This window comes from Delphinus delphis, chromosome 20 (assembly GCF_949987515.2).
Source record: "Delphinus delphis chromosome 20, mDelDel1.2, whole genome shotgun sequence".
Taxonomy (NCBI): domain Eukaryota; kingdom Metazoa; phylum Chordata; class Mammalia; order Artiodactyla; family Delphinidae; genus Delphinus; species Delphinus delphis.
In genome coordinates, this window is record NC_082702.1 from 8426704 (window position 1) to 8446753 (window position 20050).

The 20050-nt window shown below is 58.9% G+C and overlaps 1 protein-coding gene across 3 annotated transcripts in view; it reads right to left on the bottom strand.

Moving 5' to 3' along the window:
- Positions 1-1850: 1850 nt before the first annotated feature.
- The window catches only part of BICRA (BRD4 interacting chromatin remodeling complex associated protein), a 75529-nt gene continuing 57329 nt past the window's right edge, over positions 1851-20050 (bottom strand). For all 3 annotated transcript variants that reach the window (XM_060001012.1, XM_060001013.1, XM_060001011.1), the window contains 10 exons: positions 17654-19615; positions 16944-17120; positions 8624-9241; positions 8287-8467; positions 7864-7973; positions 6843-6904; positions 4982-5130; positions 4680-4774; positions 4384-4486; positions 1851-3812 (listed from right to left, as the gene is read on the bottom strand). In XM_060001012.1, coding sequence (XP_059856995.1) covers positions 2704-3812; positions 4384-4486; positions 4680-4774; positions 4982-5130; positions 6843-6904; positions 7864-7973; positions 8287-8467; positions 8624-9241; positions 16944-17120; positions 17654-19615 — 4566 coding nt within the window. In that variant the 3' untranslated portion in view covers positions 1851-2703. The remainder of the gene's footprint in view (positions 3813-4383; positions 4487-4679; positions 4775-4981; positions 5131-6842; positions 6905-7863; positions 7974-8286; positions 8468-8623; positions 9242-16943; positions 17121-17653; positions 19616-20050) is intronic.

Consider the following 20050-nt stretch of genomic DNA (forward strand, 5'->3'; position numbering starts at 1 on the left):
TCCCACCTGATCCTGAGGGCCGTCACGTGCAGGTTGTTCATTACACAAAGCACTCGCTTGTATGAAGGGGGCTGGACTCCAGGTCACATGCTGCTCTCCAAACTCTAGGAGAAACGGGTGCTGTTTTCTAGTTCACACAAAGGGGTTCTAGTGGATAGCAGCTGCTTTGTCCACTCCTTCACTCTGTGCCATGGATTGAGTTGTGGCTTCCCAAAAGATACGTCAATGTCCTAACCCCTAGTGAATCAGGTGTGAATGTGATCTTATTTGGAAATAGGGTCTTTGCGGATGGAATCAAGTTAAGATGAGCTCATACTGGAGTAGGATAGGCTCTAATCCAATATGACTGGTGTCCTTATAAGACACACTGAGGTACAGGGAAGATGGCTTGGAAGGAGAGACTGGAGTGGTGCGGACACCAACCAAGGAACACCTGGGAGGGCCAGAGACTGGAAAAGGTAAGGAAGGATCGATCCTCCCCTAGAGTCTCTAGAGGGACTGTGGCCCTGCTCACACTTTGATTTGACACTTCTAGCCTCCAGAACTGAGAGAATAAATTTCTTTCTTTTCAGTCACCCACCCAATTGGTGGTACTTTGTTATGCCAGCCATGGGAAACTAACACACCCTGCTTGATTTTCCCCACATCTCTGACACTGTACACGTTTATGGTCAGTCCTCGCTGTGAGCAGGTGCCCTATTTGTGAATGAGTCCACGTGTTAAAACGTCTGTGATGCCACAAACTCGCAGCACTTCCATGGACACGCACAGAGTGGCAAAAACGTTGAGTCGCTAAGGCGGCGCCCTTGTACTGGAAATGAAGTATCCTTTTGGGGGTCTATTTAGTGCCACGTGTCTCACATTTTTGTGCTTTCGTTGATTTCACTGTTTTATTTTTCATATATATATATTTAAACTTAATTTTTGGCTGTGTTGGGTCTTCCTTGCTGCGCGCGGGCTTTCTCTAGCTGTGGCGAGCCGGGGCTACTCTTCCTTGCAGTGCGCGGGCTTATTGCCATGGCTTCTCTTGTTGCGGAGCACGGGCTCTAGAGCGCAGGCTCAGTAGTTGTGGCGCATGGGCTTAGTCGCTCCGCGGCACGTGGGATCTTACCGAACCGTGTGCCCTGCATTGGCAGGTGGATTCTTAACCACTGCGCCACCAGGGAAGTCCTGATTTCTCTGTTTTAAGTGGCCCCCAGGTGTAGTGCTTTGTGCTGTCTCAAGTGCTTAAGCACAAGAAGGCTGGGATGTGCCTCACGGAGAAAACACGGGTTACAGAAGTTTCACTCAGGCACGAGTTCTAGTATCGTTGGCCGTGAGTTCAACGTTAACGAATCAGCACTATACATTAAGTGAGGTGTCTTTAAACACAAACACACATAAAACAAGGCGATGTCTTGACGGCTTGACAAAAACGTGACCAGAGACTGGCAGGAAGCTAACCCTGTATTTCCCCCCAGGAGCGATGGTTCAGTATTTGCTAATTCCGTGTTCCCAGAGACCACAGAACCTTAGCAAGAATGATACGAATCGCCTGCGTTTGGTTGAACTTTTTCACTGTCTGCCTTCTCCACCACCAAGCTGGCCCTCCCAGGACAGGCACTTGTCTTGTTCAGCTGCACCCCTGTGCCTGGAACAGGGCCTGGCGCCCAGTAGGGGCTCACATGCGTATGTGGACTAAGCCCTCGCAATCCCCCTCTCCACCCACCTGTCGCCCCTACCCCCGGACTCCAAACAAGTCCCCAGAGACCCGAAAGCAAAGGGGGCCGGGGGGGGGGGCGTCAGTACAGCTTTAAAAAAAAGGATCGATTTTTAATTTACAAGAGTTCCAAATGTACAGAATTCTCCTTTAAAAAAATCGTTATACACAATAAATACAGTACAAAAAAATTTATCTTACAGTACTAGTTTTGTCTCCAAGATTTCGAAATCTGGCGTGGGTGGCTGGCGGCAGGAAGAACAGAGGGAAGACTGGCTGGGGAGGGGGTGGGAGGAAGACCCCGGTTTCCTGTTTTGGAGGTGCTCGGATTTCAGTCGAGGGACTGGAGGCTTCGCAATCTCTCGTTCTCATTCGAGCGCACACAGAGGGACATAGGACACGGAGCGGGACGCACACACATGGATGGGACACAGCTGCCCGCGGGCGCAGCGCTCCCAGCTGGGGGTCCCGGCATGCAGGCTCACGCCGCCCCTCCCGTGCGTTTCCTTTCTCGGCCTGTGGGGGGCGGTGGGGAGAGGCTGAGCGCAGCTCGCAAGGACCTGCCGGCTCTGAGCGCCCTCCACGCAGGGATCCGTGAAGCCACACGGACAGGCCCGGTACCCGGAGACGCGTGAGCAGTGGGGACAGCCAGGAAGCCCTCATCCCTGGCAAAAGCGCACGTGTCCCCCGGTGGGGGGGCGGAGTGTGCAGGAAATGGGAAGAAATAGGAAATGACACACCAGGATTACCCCCTCCTTTGGCAGGGGGACAGTTTACATTACAGCCCCTCCCCTTAATCCACGACCCCCACCCACCAACCCGGCTGAAGCAGGAGGTGGGGGGCGAGGCCTTTGTGACTCAAATAACTTAGGCAAGAAAAACTCAAGGGGTCCCCGGCTCGTGTCCCCCAGGAGGCTGAGGTCGGACGCCCGGCTGCCCCCCTCCCCCCTCCCCGCGGCGTCCCTGCGGAGCGAGGGGACAGGGAAGGGAAGACCAGCCCGGTGTTATCTGTTCAACGTCCTGGCGCCGAGGCCACCGTTGTGACTGGAGGGCGGGTAGGCCTCCGGCCTGTGCAGGGGCGTCGGGGAGGCAGGCGTGACCGCCGCCGGGGCGGCGTGTGGGTACGGGGGAGCGGGCGTCCGGCCGGGGGCCTGTTGGAGGTTCAGGATGCTGTCGATGGCGCTCTGGAGGTGTTCCGTGAGCGTGTCGTCCTGCGGGCTGTCGCTGGAGAAGCTGGCCTGGTCCACGTCGGGCGACTCGGACTTGCGCCGCTTGGCCGGGGGCAGCGGGGGCGCCTCCCAGCCGGGCTCCCGGCTGCCGCTGCCCTGCCCGGCGCCGGCCGCGGGTTCGGCCGGGGCGCCCTTCAGCATGCGCTGGTACAGCTCGTCCTCCACCGCCGCCAGCTCGCGGATGAGCCCGCTGGTGGCCTCGTCCACTTTGGTGGGCAGCGGGGCCGGGCTGCCACCCCGGGCTCTGCCCGCTGCCGCGCCCTCGGCCGCCCCGCCGCCCGAGGCCTCCACGTTCTCGCGGTAGGTCTTGCGGAGGGGCAGGCGGGGGCAGTGGGGGGCCGGCGCCGGTGGCTTGCGGTCGGCAGCGGCCGGCGGCGGCGGGTGGTCCACTGTGCCGTTCATCTGGCCGGTGGCGGGGGGCGGCGGCGGGGGCCGGGGCGGGGGCTCGGCCGCCTTGAGGGCGGCGGGGGGTGGCGGCGGGGTCTGGTGCACCGGGTCCAGGGCTGTGTTGTGGACGACCTTGCTGAGTCCGGCTTCCTGTTTGATCTTGAGCTTGAGGCCAATGCGGCTCCGGGCCTCATAGGTCTTGATGGGCGGGCGGTTACGGGAAGGCATCGGGCCGTCCTCGTCGGCGTCCAGGGAGGAGGCAGCGGAGGACAAGGCAGATGAGGACAGGGAGGAGGAGGACGCCCGGGCCCAGCTCACGGAAGGGGAGCCGCCCGCCCCACCGTGCCGGATCACCAGCTTGGTGGGCAGGTGCAGAGGGGGTTGGGTCGGGGCCCCAGACGCTGAGGACGGTGATGGGCCGTGGCTGGGGAGCCGGTGTCCCTCGGAAGAGGCGGCGAGGGGGAGGCCGAGAGAGCGCGAGGAAGACACATACTCATCTGCAGGAGAAGGGGGCCAAGAAAACCCAGGGGGTTAGGGAAAGCACGAGGCGCCTGCAGAGCAGAGCTGAGAGGAGCCGGCGTACACTGAGCGCCTACTACCTGCCAGGCCCGGGGCTAAGCCCTTGACGCATCGAGTCCTGAGGACATACTGCTAGGTAGGACCCCTTCCCCAATTCCCAAGTCCCCCCAGTGTGCAAGCACAGGTCAGCACCGGAGAGGGGACGCCCCCTCCACTTCTGCAGCCCAGGCACCTCGCTTGCTGCACGCCGGCCCTGGCTCTGCTCCCCTGCTTTTCTATCCCCTGGGGGTGGCAGAATGTTCCCTCCATCCAGGCCAGGATCGGGGAGGTGAAATGGACACTTGGTGATGGAGGAGGAGGAAGGTGAGCTCAGCTTTCTGTGGTTTCAGAGCCGGGAGCACGCGGCAGGAAGGCGGGACTCGGGCGCCGCCCAGTGGTGGGGTGAGGTAAGGCCACGCACCCTGCTCCCGCCCCAAGTCTAATTCGGCGGCTCTGGCACTGGGCACTACGCGGGTAGGAGTGGGGGACTCCGCCTCTCTCCCCTCTCACCAGGCTTCTCCTTGGCCAGCTGCTTGTCCAAGGCCAGCGTGGTCTTTTCCTCCTGAATGAACATTCGGTCGATCATTACCATCTCCGCTGAGGGGCTCACCCTCTGAGGGGGGAGAGAAGAGAAGATGGGCAAGTGAAGAGGTGAGGTGGGGGAGGGGACGCGAGCCACCGGCATGGATGGGACACATTCCAAACTGCCCTTGTGATCCCACCCAGCCCCCCTCCCTCCTTCTTGCCCAGAGGGGGTGAGGGGAAAGGGCAGGGTCCCCCGGGGAAGAAGGTGATGGCCACCCTACCCGGGACTCCTCCAAGAGCAGGAGGCGGTATTTATTGAGCATGGCCTGGGTGCGTTTCAGCAGCTGCGTGGAAACCGTCTCAAACTCCTCGTCCACTGTGGAGGAAGAGAAGGGGTCCGGAGGCCCAGATGTTGGGGACCTAGGGACCCGCAGATGCACACGGAGCTGGGCGCATCCTGACCCACAGTCAAGGGCGCGTGCAGAGTTGCACTAGCATCTGCTCCTCGGCACCCTCTTCAGTCCTCGCCACCCGCCTCCACACGCCGGGGACAGGGTGGGGAGAGTCCCAGGGGAGGCCTCACCTTTGTGGTAGTCGTTGGGGGAGGGGAGGGCACCCTGGTAGACGTGGTAGGGCAGGAGGCGATGCAGGGCGTCCTCAAAGGAGGGGAAGGCCGTCTTGTAGTCAGGGTGCAGGACGGAGCCCTGATGTTTGTGCAAATGCTCCAGGAAGCTGGGGGTTGGGGAGGATACCACACACCCACACACACCCACACACACACCCACACACACCCCCACACACACACACCCACACACACACACACACGCACGCACACACACACGCGCACACACCCACACACACCCACACACGCACACACACCCACACACACACACACACCCACACAGCACCCACACACACCCACACACACACACACGCACGCACACAGCACCCACACACACACACCCACACACACACCCACACACACACACACCCACACACACACACGCACACACACACCCACACACACACACACGCACACACACACACGCACACACACCCACACACACACACACACACACCCACACACCCACACACACCCACACACACACACAGCACCCACACACACCCACACACACACACAGCACCCACCCACACACACACACACACACACCCACACACACACACACCCACACACACACAGCACACACACGCACACACACACACAGCACCCACACACACACACCCACACACACCCACACACACACACACAGCACCCACACACACACACGCACACACCCACACACACACGCACACACACACACACAGCACCCACACACACGCACACGCACACACACACGCACACACACACAGAGCTGGTGGTGAGGCCAGGAGACAGCAGATCCTGGACCCTGAGCCCCAGGCCACAAGACAGAAAACGACGGGACAGGGAAAGGAACGCTGGGGGAGTATGTGTTAATGGGTGCTGAATGTGCCCGTTCTGCCTCAGTGCATCTCTGGTGACAACCAAAGGCAGTAGGCGCTATCATTATGCCTATTTTACAGATGAGGAAACTGGGGTCCACAAAGGTGAAGTCCCTGACCCAAAGCACCTACAGCGAGGAAGAGGCAGTGCTGGGAGTCAGAGGCCAGAGCTTGAGACTCAGCTTCCATGCAATACCGTCTCCTGCCACCTGGGGTCAGCATGTCCCCGCTCTGCCTCTGACCCAGCAGCAGGCTTGGGGAGGCGGGCAGGGAGGTTGGGCCCCTGGCTGGTTGGTTGATAAGATCCTGTTCTCTCAATGGGCTGTTTTCTAGCCCAGCACGTAAACATGTACGAACGTACATCATACACCAGACATAATGTCCCACCAGACATGCTTGGCTGTACCCTGTGCTCTAGACCAGCAGCCCCTACACATCACGGGGGCAGGACCTGGTCTGGCTGGTGTTTCCAGAATCCAGCACAGGGCTGGGCACCGTATGAGGACACGACCAACACCCTCGGTGGAAGGAGGGCAGGAGAGAGGGACAGACCGCAGGCAAGCCGCCCATCCACCCAAACATCGGACCAGCCGCGCACCAGTCTCATTACCATCCGTCCATCTACTCACCCAGGCCCCCATTCATCCTTCCACCCGCCCAAATGCTCATCGCCCATCCCCTGATACGAAGCACTGCCTGCCCCAGGCCTGTCTGAGATGCTGGGGGTGCAGAGGTGACCAGGCCACGCCAAATCCCTCCCTCTTGAAGCCGGCAGCCTAGCTGTCTCATGAGTGCTCCTAACACGGCCTCACCGAATCCTCACCCATCACCCTATTATCACTACTATTCCCACCCCGCTTTCTAGAGGGGGAAGCTGAGGGTCTTCAGGGAAGTGGCACTGCCCAAACCACAGGGCTAGTGGGAGGCGGAGGGAAGGCACGAGGACCGGGCACTGAACTCACCAGGCTTCTTTGCTGGGCTGAAGGGTAGGTGGCTTCTTCAGGCTGCTCAACTTGCACTCATACTGCGGGGGTGGGGGGTGGGGTGGGGGGGAGAAAGGCCAATGAGAGGTACTGCGACGGAGGAGCCTTCCCTTGGCAGCCTGACCCTCTCTACCCCCCAGCCCGGGACAAAGATGGGAGGGGGCCGACGGCGCCCGAGATGGGGTCCTGGTCCCAGCTGCGGGACGCTCTGCCGCGGCTTCAACCTGCGGGGAAGACCCGGGCTGGACACGGTGAGGAGAGGGTGACAGGCAGGCTCGAGCCCTCGGCGCCCTCCACCTGGGTCCCCTCCAGCCCCTTATCCGGCCTGGGTCTCTCGGCCTCCGCCTGGTGTCTCCCTCCCTGCCCACCAAATGGCCCTTGAATCCCTCGTCCTTGTCCGGCATCTGATTTGCAGACTCTTCTCATTTTGCCTAAATCTCTCTCTTGACTTCCCTTGCTCATGCCCGGTCTTCCCTCTCAAGCTCTTTCGAATCTTGGTCTCCGCCTCGGTCTCCCCCAGACCCCGCACACTCCCTGTCTCGTCCCTCCAGCCTGGGTACCACTATCCTAGTTCTCCCCGCAACCTCCCCCCTCCATCTCCGCCGTCTCTGTCTGACTCAGTGTCTCACTGCCCACCCCGCCCTGCCCCTCCATCTAGGGTCTCACCCCACCTGTCCCGAGCCCATGCAGCCCCTCCTCCTACAGTCAATCTCTCACCTGCTCCAGTCCCCAGTGACCGTCGGGGTTCTCACTCAGGCCATCTCTCCTATCATCACCCTGTCATTTTGGTGTCCGGGAGGGGTCTCTGTCCAACTATCTCGGTCTCCCGTGTGGCCCCCCCGCCCCGCCCAGACCGTCCTGGTGTCCCACCCATCGCCAGGCTGTGTCTCATCTGCTCGTCTCTGTCTGCCGGTCAGCACCCCTGCCCCCCTCCGGTCCCCGTCCCGGTTTCCCGGCGATGTCGCTCGGGCCCTAGCCCTCCACTCTGGCGGCCCCTTACCTGCAGCCCGGAGGACTTCCCTGGCCCAGATGCAGCGGCCTTGGCCACAGTCAGGGTGGGGAGGTTGCTGGCAAAGGCTTTGCTCTCGGCGGGAAGCAGAGGAGGGAGGCCTGGGGACGAGGTGGGGCAGACAGGACTCAGGGGTCACTGGTGCGAAGGTGCCTCCAAAGACGCGACCCTGCACCCCTCACTTCTCTGCTTCTTTGGCCTCAGTGGCTGTGTCAGCCCTGGAGGGAGCGCCCCCGGAGGGACATCTGGAGAGACGGCCCTTCCTCCTCCACCTTCCCTGTCCTGGGAGGTCTGGGCGACCCCTTGGGCTCATGCCCCCAGGCTCTGCCCTAGCCCGTCCTCCCCGGCCCCCAGCCCCCCATCCACCCACCTTCGGGCCCCCCAGCCCTCGTGCGTGGGCCACCTCTCCCCTACCTGCAGTGGCCACGGGCGCCGGGGCCGGGGCATGGCTGGGGGCGGTGGAGGTCCCAGATGGGGCCTGCCCGCTGACCAGCCCGGAGGCGGTGGGGCTGCCGAGGGGCCCCAGGCTGGCGGAGGTCTGCGGGGCGGCGGGGGCGCCCACAGCCTTGCTCTGGAGGATGATTCCGGACGGCACCTGAGGAGGGCGACAGGTGGCTGGGGGGCACACGCTAGGAGTGGGGGCGGCCAGGAACCAGGGCTGGGGGCGAAGACAAAGCCATGGAGTGCCAGGGGCTCCGATGGGACTTAAGGGGGGGCGGGGCGGGCGGGGCCGGTCCCTTCCTCCGATTACCTGGTGAAATCTCTCGAGAAGAGCCTTCGGCTGGGGCAGCGCCGGGAAGGGGGTGGCCACCATCTGGAAGGTCCGAGGAGGTGGGGCGGGGGTCGCGGTGGGCTCGGGGACCAGGTGGAGGGTCGGAGGGGGCGTGGGGGACTTGTGGGGCCCCTGGCCAGGGGGGAACTGGAGCTGGAAGTCGGGCGGCGTGGGGGCTGGCAGCCTGGAGGACGTCTCGGAGGAGGAGGCCACGACAGAGGAGGTGGAGGCTGGGGCCAGTGGCCCCTCCAAGGGCTGGGAGGGGGGTCGCAGAGGGGGCTGCGGTGGGCCTGGGGCACTGGGGGCCGGCGTGCTCGCAGGTGGGGGGACGCCCAGCTGGTTCTGGATGACAAAGATGCTAGGCAGAGTGGGGGGGGCCTGGGGCGGAGGGCAAGGGTGCAGGGCAGGCTCTGAGGGTGGCCGGGACAAGCTCTGGGGCTGCGAAGGTGGGCGGGAGTGGGGTCGGGAGGGCGGGCGGGAAGGGGGCCGCGGAGGGTGCGGGGAGGGCAGGTGAGGGCTGTCTCCCAGCGGGGCCTGGTGAGGTAGTGATGGGGATGACGAGGGGCCTGGGCCCTTCAGCGGAGCCGCCGCTGGGATCTGGGCAGGGGAGGGAGGGAGAGCGGAGGGGGCGGGGTCAGAACCAGCCTTGGCTCCCGTTGCCCCAAGACACTGGGGACCCCGGCCGCTCCCACCAGAAACCCCCGCTTCTTAGCCACCCCTTGTCCTGAAAGGACCCCACCACCCTTCCCGCCTCTCACTTCTGAACTCCCCACCTCACCGCTCCACCCGCCCCCCTCAAGCCCTGCACACGTCCACCTACCTCATTCCCTCAATCCGCCCCCCACCTTCCCCCACACTGTCTGTCCCCACCTCCGCCTTCCATCCATCCCCCCATCCCCCGACACCTCTGCCCTCCGATCTCACACCCCTCCCCATGTGCCCCCCCAGTCCCCCCAGATGAAGGCGAGCTCTGCAGGCTTTGGGGGTAGCAGCATAGGAAGCAGTGGCGGCGGCGGGGGCACTACGCCAGCTGCCCAGCGGATAGGCGGGGGGGGGGGGGGGGGGGGGGCCGGGGAGCACGAGCACAGCAGCAAGGGGGGGAGGGAGGTGGCCAGGAGGGGGCAGCGTTCCAGCCGCCGGCCCTGGCCCGACCGTCCAGCTAACCCAGGAAAACAGATAGCAGCACAGACACTGTGGCTGCATACTGGGGCGGGGGGCTGATGGCCGAGGAGCGCACGGCTGGGGACTAGGGGATCCAGGGAGGCAGGGGTAAGGACTGAAACTGAGGGTCAGGGTCAGGCCCCTCTGGACACCAGCCCATGAGTTACGCGTCCCCTTCTAAGTGTCCGTGGCCGCTGCCTCCGTGTGCCTGTGTGGCCGTGGCTGCACGCCTACCTGGGAGCCACGTGAGCCTGCAGGTACGGGCGTGCATGTGTGTGTGCGTGCGTGTGCACACTCATGTGTCAGACTTGCGCACGCAATCCGGGCACTCGTTCTGTAACACGTACAGTGACCTCGCCTACAATACACCTCGGCCAGAGCGCCTCAGCCCTCTGCACTCTTTTCCCTCAGAGGCCACCTCCCCAAGAACCGTAACCTCAGCAGCTACTGTTGAACCAGCGAGCACCACCGGGTACCTGACACTGTGCTGGCGGCGCCTTTCTGCTCACTGTGCCCCAGTGACGGTGCACACTGATCCAGCGCGTACGGCTGGGAACCTGTACCCCACTCGTGTGGTCTCTCCACGGTCCCGAGAGCTGTGATGATATTGGACCCATTTCACAGATGAGAAATTGAGGCCAGGGAGCCAAAAGTACTGGTCGAGTCTTGGACAGGTGCTCGTCATCTCCCTGGCTTACCTACACCACCCAGTGAGTGACTTCCAAGCTGAGCAAGGAGGACGCATGCTCAGAGGGCTCGGGGGACTTGCCCAAGGCCACCCACGGCTGCCACGCTCCAGAGCTCGGGCTCTTTGCTTCAAGCCCCCAAAGTGGGCCAACTGACAATTCCGGAGTTATGGCTTGCTTTTTAAGCCTCCAGGCTTGGCCCTGCATAACTTCAAATTCAAAGTTAAAAAACCAACTAACTTATCAACCACTCTCTCTGTCCCCAAAGGCTTGCCACCTCTAAGGAGGTATCAGAAGCTTGGACCTTGGCTCTCAAGGGGCTGGTGAGATTGTCACCTGGACAACCCTCTGGAAGGCGGTTTGATCTGGTGCTTTTGAAAGACCCTCGAGTTGACCTGGTAATCCCCCCTCCAGGAATCTGGGATAAGGGGCATTCAGGCGCACGTTCACAGGGCTGGCCACTGTGGGACTATTTACACTAGAGAAAACAGGAGAAGAAACCCAATGGCGGCAGCAGGTGAGTAGCTGAAGTGAGTAAGGGCGAAGGGAGCCGGCCCACTCGACACTTCCCCCCACCCCCCCAAGCACAGGCTTCCGAGGGTTTGGTGAAGTGGCAACACAGCCGTGCCAGATGCTAAGGGAGATAAGGAGAACGGTCCATGACGCGGTCACTGGACCACTGGCTAGACTGCGTTATGGACAGTGGATTTGCCAACTGTATTGTCTCACGGCTAGATTTGCGGAATCTGATAACTCTGCTGTGATCAAGTAAGAGAATGCTCTTATTCTCAAGGGCTGAAATACTATGCTAAAATATTAAGGGGTAAAGAAGCATGATGTCTGCAATTTACTCTCAAATGAGTCAGGGAAAAAAAAAAAAAGTAGACATGCTGAGAGGGCTACAGCTAGAGCGATCGCAGCCAGATAGATATTTACAGTGGGTAAACGTGGCGGGGCAGCCGGCTTCTGAGGCGGCCCCCAGCGATCCCCGCCTCCTCGGATCCAGTCTCCCACATTGTATCAGGGTTGGTCTCTGGTCAAAAGCGGCCAAGAGAACTCAGGAGAAGCGACCACACGTCACTTCCAAGATTAGGTTATACTATAAAAGACTGTGGCTGCCATCCTGGGTGCTCTCTTGCGCTCTCTCTGCTGGATCAGGCACTTGGGGGAAGCCAGCTGTAGAGCATGTTGTGAGCTGCCCTTCGGGGAGGCCTCAGCCTCAGTTCGTCTCTACATAGGCCCTCCCTCCTGCCAGCAGTTGCACGAGTGCACCATCTTGGAAGCAGATTCTCCAGCCGGGTCAAGCCTTCATATCACCGCAGTCCTGGTTGATACCTTGACTATAATCTCCTAAGAGATCACGAGCCAGAACCTTCCAGTTAATCTGCTTCCGATTCCTGATCCTTAGAAACCATGTGAGATAAGTTAACGTCTGTTGTTTCAAGCTGCTACATTTGGGGGTGGTGGTGGTGGTGGTAATTTGTTACACAGCAATAGACAACCAATACATCTGGTCAGAGAGTAAAGAACTCTCATGAGTATTATTCCCATGTACTAGTCTTATAAATTTGCTGTATGTTTGAAATGATTTTAAAATGAAAAGTTTAGTGAATTCCCTGGAGGTCCAGTGGTTACGACTCCGTGCTTTCACTGCCAAGGGCACGGGTTCAATCCCTGGTCAGCAAACTAAGATCCCACATGGTGTAGCCAAAAAAAAAAAAAAAAAGAAAAAAAATAAAGAAAGAAGAGAAAAGTTAAAAAGTAACCAAAAAAGTTTAAAAATTAAAAAAAGAATCTCATCCTCATTAAAAATACAGAGATAAATACACACTCCCCCCAAACCAAGTCAAAAACCAAACAACATACTGGGGGAAAGAGTTGCAACTCATAGCCTAGACAAAGCTCATCTCTCTCATATACAAAGAGCCTCTAGAAATCACAAATAATAACAAGCAGTGAGAAAAAAGATGATCAGACAGTGTGCAGAAAAAGAAACACAAAAGGCTGAACTGTATCAAGAGATGTTCAACCTCACTTGTAATAAGAGAGACGCAAATCAAAACACCCTATGGAACCATGTTCAGGCATCGCATTAGGAATAAGCCGTATGTCTCATAAAGACACTCGTGCATTGCCTTTGGGGGTCTACACTGGCACCATTTGCTACAGCCTCAGAGGAATGCAATTCAGCAGCAGCTGTGCAAATTCTAAGTGCACCTGTGCTTTGAACCGGCAAACAGGCTTCCAGGAAGTGACCAGAGAGATACGCCTGCACATGTGGGAAATGACAGGTGGATGAGTTGTTTACTGCAGCTCTGTGTGGAGGACCAAAGCCTGGACGTGGTCTATCGTGCATCAGGACAGCACTTCCGGGGATGAATGCTCACCCATCCCTATCTGTACAGAGGAATACTTTTCCTCTGTAACAAAGGACCAAGGAAACTCCCCATGTGCTGCCCAAGTAAGTGGATAACGTGCTACCTGCTGGAGAGAGAGAAATGTAAACCCGTATTTGCACGAGGCTGTATATACACAGAGCTGGAAGGAGATACAAAAAGTAAGTGCTGAGGCTACGGGGAAGGGCCGGGGGCTGGGAATGCAGGCATGGGGTGGGATGCTTTTCCCCGTACTTTAAAAATGCTTTTTCATGATCGAACCATGGGACTATAATACCTAATGTCAAAAGGACAAACGTTTTAAATGGATGGGAAGAAAAAAAAGCAAGGCCGAAAGGAAACGTCATACCAAGAATGTTACCAGTGGCTTCTGCATGCTGGTATTGTGGGTGATTTGTTTTTCTTCTTGGTTCTTTTCTGTATTTTCTAAATGCTCTAAAGAAGCAGGAAATTATTTTTATAATCACTTTTTTTTTAAGCTCCCACATGAGTGGACTGTTTACTGAGAGATTCCAACTGCCCGTGAGGAGATGGGAAGATGCTCGACTGACGCAGAGAATGAGAGAGAAGCGAAGGAGGAGGAGTGCGTTTTTCCGCCTGGCCAGCAGTGAGTCGGCTGCTGATCTGGGGTTGAGGAAGCCGTGGGAGAAGGCCTTCACTGGCACAGACCTCACAGAGGAGCAACCGGTTTGGTCCATAACATGCTTGGGAAGCACTTACAGTCAACCCTCTGTATCCACGGGGATTGATTCCAGGACTCCCTCGGATACCCAAATCCAAGGATGCTCACGTCCCTTATATAAATGGCACCGTGTTTGCATATAACCTATGCACATCCTCTCGTATATTTTAAATCATCTCTAGATCGCTTATAATATCGAATATAATGTAAATGCTATGTAAATAGCTGTCTGAGCGCAGCAAAGCCAATGTTGCTTTTTCCGGAATATTTTTCCCCGAGTATTTCAGATCCGCAGTTGGCTGAATCTGGGGACGCAGAACCTGTGGATACGGAGGGCCAACTGTATACCCTCTGGTCCAGCCATTCTGTTTCTAGAAATTTACCCCTACGGGTATTCTCATGCATGTGCAAAGCCTGATACAAGAATACGTAGGGGAGTGTGGTCTGTTACCAATTCCACGGGAAACCACCTTAAGTATTCATGAATAGGGGACTGAATAAATGAAGCCTTGAGTGTCTACGTAATGAAATAAAGACATCAAAAGGGTTGGCAAACTATGGCCCAGAGGCCAAATCTGGCCTGCCACCCGCTTAGCTGACCATTCTGTATGGCCCGCAAGCTAAGAATAGTTTTTGTACATTTTTAAATGGTTGAAAAGAAGTCAAAAGAAGAAGAATATTTTCTGACTTGGGACACTGACAGGGGATTCAAATTTCAGTGTCCATACATAAGGTTTTATTGGAACACGCCCATGCTCATTCATTTATCTAGAATCTAGATCTAGAACTGCTGCTAGGCTATGATGACAGAGACCTGCAAAGCCTAAAATGTTTCCTGTTGGCCCTTCGTGGAAAATTCACCCGGCTTCTTTCACGCCTTCAGGACTTTCAACATGCCCGGCCCTGTTCAAGCACTTTACATACATTAACTTATTTATCCCTCACAACAACCTATGAAGTAGATGCCACTATGATCCTCCTCGTTTGACAGGTCAGGAAACTGAGGCACAGAGCCTGTAAGTGGCAGGGTCGGGAGCAGAGTCCCTGTTCCTAACTTCCCCTAACAACAATTCTCCGGGACGGTGGTTTTCAAGGCACACCTAGTGCCCATCGGTAATGGCTCTCCCTTTGCTCTCGCGGTGGGCTGCTCAGCGCCGGGCGGGTGCTCGTATGTGTGGCTGGGTTCCTTCCTCCACTCATTTATTTTGCAAATGCTCACCAAGCATCTGCTGCAGGCCAGGCACTGTTCTGGGCGCTGGGGAGACAGCAGGGCCTGAACGCACACAACTCTCTGCCTCGTGGACTTTACGCTATAGTGAAGCGTATACGTTACAGAGAGGCATTCATGTTACAGTGAAGACAGTTAACAGGGAAAACAGGCGGCCTGGTCAGAGGGTGGTCAGTGCTATGGAGAAATGCAACGCAGGGAAGGTGGCAAGGGAGGGCCGGGAGGAGTCAGGAAGGTGACCAACTTGTCCTGGTCTGTCTGGGACCGTCTCAGTTTTAAAACTGAAAGTCCCGTCTCCCGAGATCCTCCTCGGTACTGGGTAAACTGGGCTGGTTGGTCACCCAAGGAGCGAGTCTAGACAAGTACCTGCAGGGTGTGCAACATTAAAGTGGCAGAGTACACGTGTGCCCTGGCCTGGCTCTCAACCACAGCACTCAGAAAAAGGGCTCCTACCAGCCCCACGTTCCAGCTGAGGACGGGAGCTCGTGAGGCTCGGAGAGGGGACTGCCCTTGGCCCCAGGGACCCAGGCCTGGTCCGACCACTCTAGAGACAGTGCTTCCAACCTGAGTCTCTCATGGGCCAGGCGGCCCCTCGCCCCTCCCCTACTCCTGCCTGGTCTTCCTCTCTGGGTAGAGATGACCTGAGGACATCCTGGCCCCATGTCCCTCTGGACTGACCCATAAACACAATAGCTAAGATAATAATAATAGCAAATATTTATGGAGTGCTTACCCTGTGCAAAGCACATATTAACTGGTTTATTTCTCCTAACAGACCTATAAAGAAACTATTATTCCCATTTTCCAGATGAGGAAATCAAGGCTCGGCAGTTACAGGGACTCGCCCAGGGTTAGCACAAGGCCTGACACATACGTAGTGCACCCCTTTCCCTAAACAACTGTTGATGGAATGAAGGAACTAGTTGCTTCAAGTCACATGGTGAGTAGTAGAGCCTGAGAATGAAATCATGGCTGTTTAAGGCCAAGGCCCAGCTGATTTCTGCCTTCCTGCCTTCGCTTATGTTATTCCCTCCTCTTCCTGCCTACCCTAATCCACCCACCCACTGGTCCTTTTCAAAGGAGTACAACATCCATCCTCTCAAATGCTGATGTGCTAATGACTTATATGAGACAATGGCTAATTTCTCTAATATGTAAAGAGTTTCTACAAATCAACAAGAAAATGACCATTAACCCCAAATTTGAAAATGGCCAAGGATATGAACAGACAATTCCGTAGAAAGGAAAACACAAATAGCTCTAAATCTGTAAAAACCTGCCCCGCCTCATTTACCGTAAAACAAAATGCGTATTAAAACAAAACAAGAGACTATTTTCACCTATCCGATCGGCCAAGTTCAATATTGCTGAAGGTGGGGGCAAAAAGGCACAGATCATATATTGCTGATAATCTGTTAAACCAATTTACACTCCAGAGCAATTTGGCAATATCTGTCAAAACTACAATACATTTGCTCTTAGACCTAGCAATTTCCTTTTAAAGAACTTATCCTACAAAGAGACACATGTAGAGTTCTTCTTTGCAACCTTGCTCAACCACAGCTAAAGACCAAAAGTGATCAAAATTCCCAACAACAACTGATTAAATAAATAATAGTACCTCCACACAATGGAATACTATGCAAGAATGAAGTACAGTCTCCAAGATGAACTGTTAAATAATAAAAGGTGCAGAATGCATGCAGAGTACACTATCACTTTGGTAAAAATGGAAGGGAAGGAATCCAGTTGTCATTTTGCTCGTCTATGCGTGGGAAAGGAGTGCCAGAAACTGCCTTGGGAGGGAAAGCAGGAGAGGGGGCTTTGACCTAGACCTCTTGGTATCTTCCTTAAAATGTGAGCTACCTGAAGATTAGTTACCCAGATGGGAAAATGATCATTCGAGGACCTAATCCATTTCCTGCTGTGTGGATCTCGTGTCCCTGACTAGAGTGTGGTCTCAAGCATCCATGACTGTCCGGAGACCCTCAGGAAACATCTGGGGAGCCAAGGAGAGCACCGTTTCCCAAGCCAGCGAGACAGAGAGGCAGGCAGGGCAGCCAGGGAGCGAGCGGAGGGAACGGGGAAGGGGGGCGAGGGGCAGGGCTGGTCTGCGCTGGGACAGAGGCTGCTGGGGTTCGTCTACCTGGGGGGCCGGCGCCGGGGAGGCCTGGCTGTCGGGGGCCTGAGGGCCAAGGCCAGCTCCTTTGGTGACGGGGGTGGTCAGGGCTGGGTCTTGGGCGGGAGGCGGGGCGCTGACTATGACCGAGGCGGGCACGGAGAGGTGGGGGCCCTCTGTGGAGAGGGGCTGCTGGCTCCTCTCCTGAAACAGGCAGCCCGCACAGGGTCAGAGGCCATCCCCACGGACCCGCGGCCTCCCCACCCTGACACCCCGCCCCCACTGATGCACCAGGGAAGCGGGTGGTGGGAACCGGCTGGGGGGCACCAAGGCCGGGGGCTGGGAGGGAGCCCCAGGGTCCAGGAGGCCACAACCCAGGGCAGCTCCGAACCCTCAGTCCCGTGAGTCGTCTTCCAGCTCCACCCCAATGTGCATCTCTCCTGCCCCATCTGTCTGTCCATGTCTCAGCCACTGTCTCTGTGTGACCCCTCTCCAACCCTCCAGCAAGTGGGCAGTCTGTCAGCCAGTCACTCTCCTTGTCTGTCTGTCTCTGTGTCAGTCAGTTGGCCCTGTCACCCTCAGGCCTCCTCCTCGGGGACCTGGAGCAGGGGGGCCATGTCTGAGACGCTCTCCCTAACCCACAGGACCCTCCCACCCGCTGCTTCAACCACACCCGGTTCCAGCTCTTGGCCCCTCTCCACACAGACCCCCCGCCCCTGCCCGGCAGCCCTGGTTACCTGGGGCAGGAACATCTGCAGGGAGTCCTGAGTGAGGATGGCCGTGGCGGCGGCAGAGGGCGGCTGCCCCAGGACCATCTTCTCCGGGCTGGACGCCAGGCCTGGGCTGGGCTGGGGGGTGGAGGCCTGAGCCGGGGCGGCCTGCGGGGCAGGGCCCTGTGCGGGCTGCTGCTGTTGCTGTGCCTGCGGCTGCTGGAGGCCCAGAGGCAGCGGCGTGCTGACCGCGGGGGACGCCTGGGGCGCCGTCTGCACTGCGAGGACAGGCGCGGCCTCCCCAGCGGCGGCGGCAGGGGTGGCGGGCTGCACCAGACCGTCGGGGGCGTTGAGCATAGCCACGGCGCTGGGGGGCAGAGTGACCCCCTGGAGGACGGTAGTGGCGGCGGGGCCGGTGGGTGCCGGCTGGCTCTGTGTGGGCAGGCTGCCCGCGGCCAGCGACACGGGCATCTGGAAGAGCGCTGGCTGGCCCACCTGGATGGGGGCCGCCGAGAGGATGTGGGCTGCGCTGTGGGCCCCGGAGTGGGGGGCCAGCACAGGGCCCAGGCTCAGCGGGCCCGCCAGGTTCTGGTTGGTGAGGATGGGGTTGGCGATGAGCTGTCCGCCCGCGTGGGGGGCTGCGGCCGCCAGGATCTGCCCGCCCACGTTGGCCGGCAGGGCCGAGAGCGGCTGGGGGAGCTGGACTGCCGACGTGCCGGGCAGCAAGAACTGGTTCTGGCCCGGCAGCATGTGCTGGGCGGGGATGACGATGCTGCTGCCTTGATTCAGGAGGTGCACGCTCATGGGCTTGCTCAGGGCCCCGGGGGGTTGCGGCGGGGCCCCGCCCGTGGTGGTGGCGGGAGGCTGCTTGAAGACGTTCGCCTGCAGGGCGGGCGCCGGGAAGCCCGACAGCACCACGTTCTGGCCGGCCTTGCCCGCCGCCATGAAAGTCAGGTTCTGGGGGGCCTTGGGCTGCTGTGGGAGGCCCCCTGCCTCGCCCTGGATGGTGAGCGTGGCGCCCGCGGGGGCGAACGGCTTGGGTGTCAGCTGGTAGAGCTTGGGGGGCAGCACGCCGGCAGGCTTGGGCTGGATGGGCGTGGGCGTGCGGTGCAGGATCACGTTGGGCGCCGGAACCAGTGGCGACGTGCCGAGGCCCGGGGCCACCGCCAGCGGCTGTCCCGAGGGCGCCCCGCTGGCCGCGGCCGTGGCGGCTCCCGCCCCTCCGAACACCGAGTTCCCATTGAGCGTGGTGGCCACGGCGGCAGGGAGGTTCTTCTGGATGACCAGGCCAGCCCCCTGCGGCGAGACGCCGGCCGATGCCAGGGTCACTGGCTCTGAAGGGCCAGCTGCCGAGGCCAGATAACCGCTGACGGGCACCTGCTTGGCCAGGAGCTGGGAGGTGGGCGGGTTGAGTGCCATGACGGGCTGGCCCACCACCTGGATGGGAGCCAGGCCGAGAGTAGCCGCCGCGGCGCCCCCGGGGCTGCCGTTGGGCAGGCCCTGAAGGCCTGGGATGGGCTGCAGGGTCACGTTGCCCAGGCCCACGGGCTGCAGGAAGGGCTGGACACTGAGGGCTTTGCTGACCACGTCCTGAGGCGGCACCAGGGCCTGGTGGGTCAGCACGGTGGGCGGGGCCTGCAGCCCCAGCAGGTCAGCCCCACCCGGGAAGAGGGCCTGGGGCCCCGTGGCCACGGCGGCAGCCCCTCCGGTCCCCGCTGGGCCAGCCCCGCCATCCGCAGGCTGCAGCGTGGGCAGCTGGAAGGGGCCCAGGTCCAGCTCGGCCTCGGCTTCGAGTGTCTGCTCGGTGATGTTGGCCTCCTGGAGGCTCTGCTGGAGGATGTCACAGGGCTGGTCGGCGCCCCCGCCGCCCCCGCCCCCCGCCGCCGGTGAGCCCAGGATATCATCTTCCAGGAAGTCGAGGTCCACGCTGGGGGCCGGCTGGCTGGGCTCTGGGTTCAAGTGGTTGCCAGAAGCTTCTTGCACGTGGAGCTGGAGGCAGGTAAGGTGTGAAGGAGAGAGCCGAGGTTAGCAAGGGGCCGGGCTCGGCACCGCGGAAGCAAAGGGCACTCGGAGTCAGGGCGGCAGGAATAGGAAGAACCTTCCACCTAGAAGTGGCTGGACCCGGGTTCAAATGCCAGCTTTGCCAGGGCTGGGCTGGGCAACCTGGGGCTTGCTTAATCCAGCCTGTTTCCCCATCTGCGCACGTCAGCAGAATGTAATAAAAACCATTTTCTAAACAGCCGTACAGGCCCGTAATACTTATCTGCAATTCCCAAACCCGCAAGGCTCTGGAAACCACAAACGTTTTGCTAACTGTAGGCTGTAAACCCTGAACGGAACTCAGGTGATGCTCTGAGGGAAAGGCATAATTCACCCACGTAATGTGACTCGCCTCAAGTCCGACCACAGAAAAGCGAGTGTGTT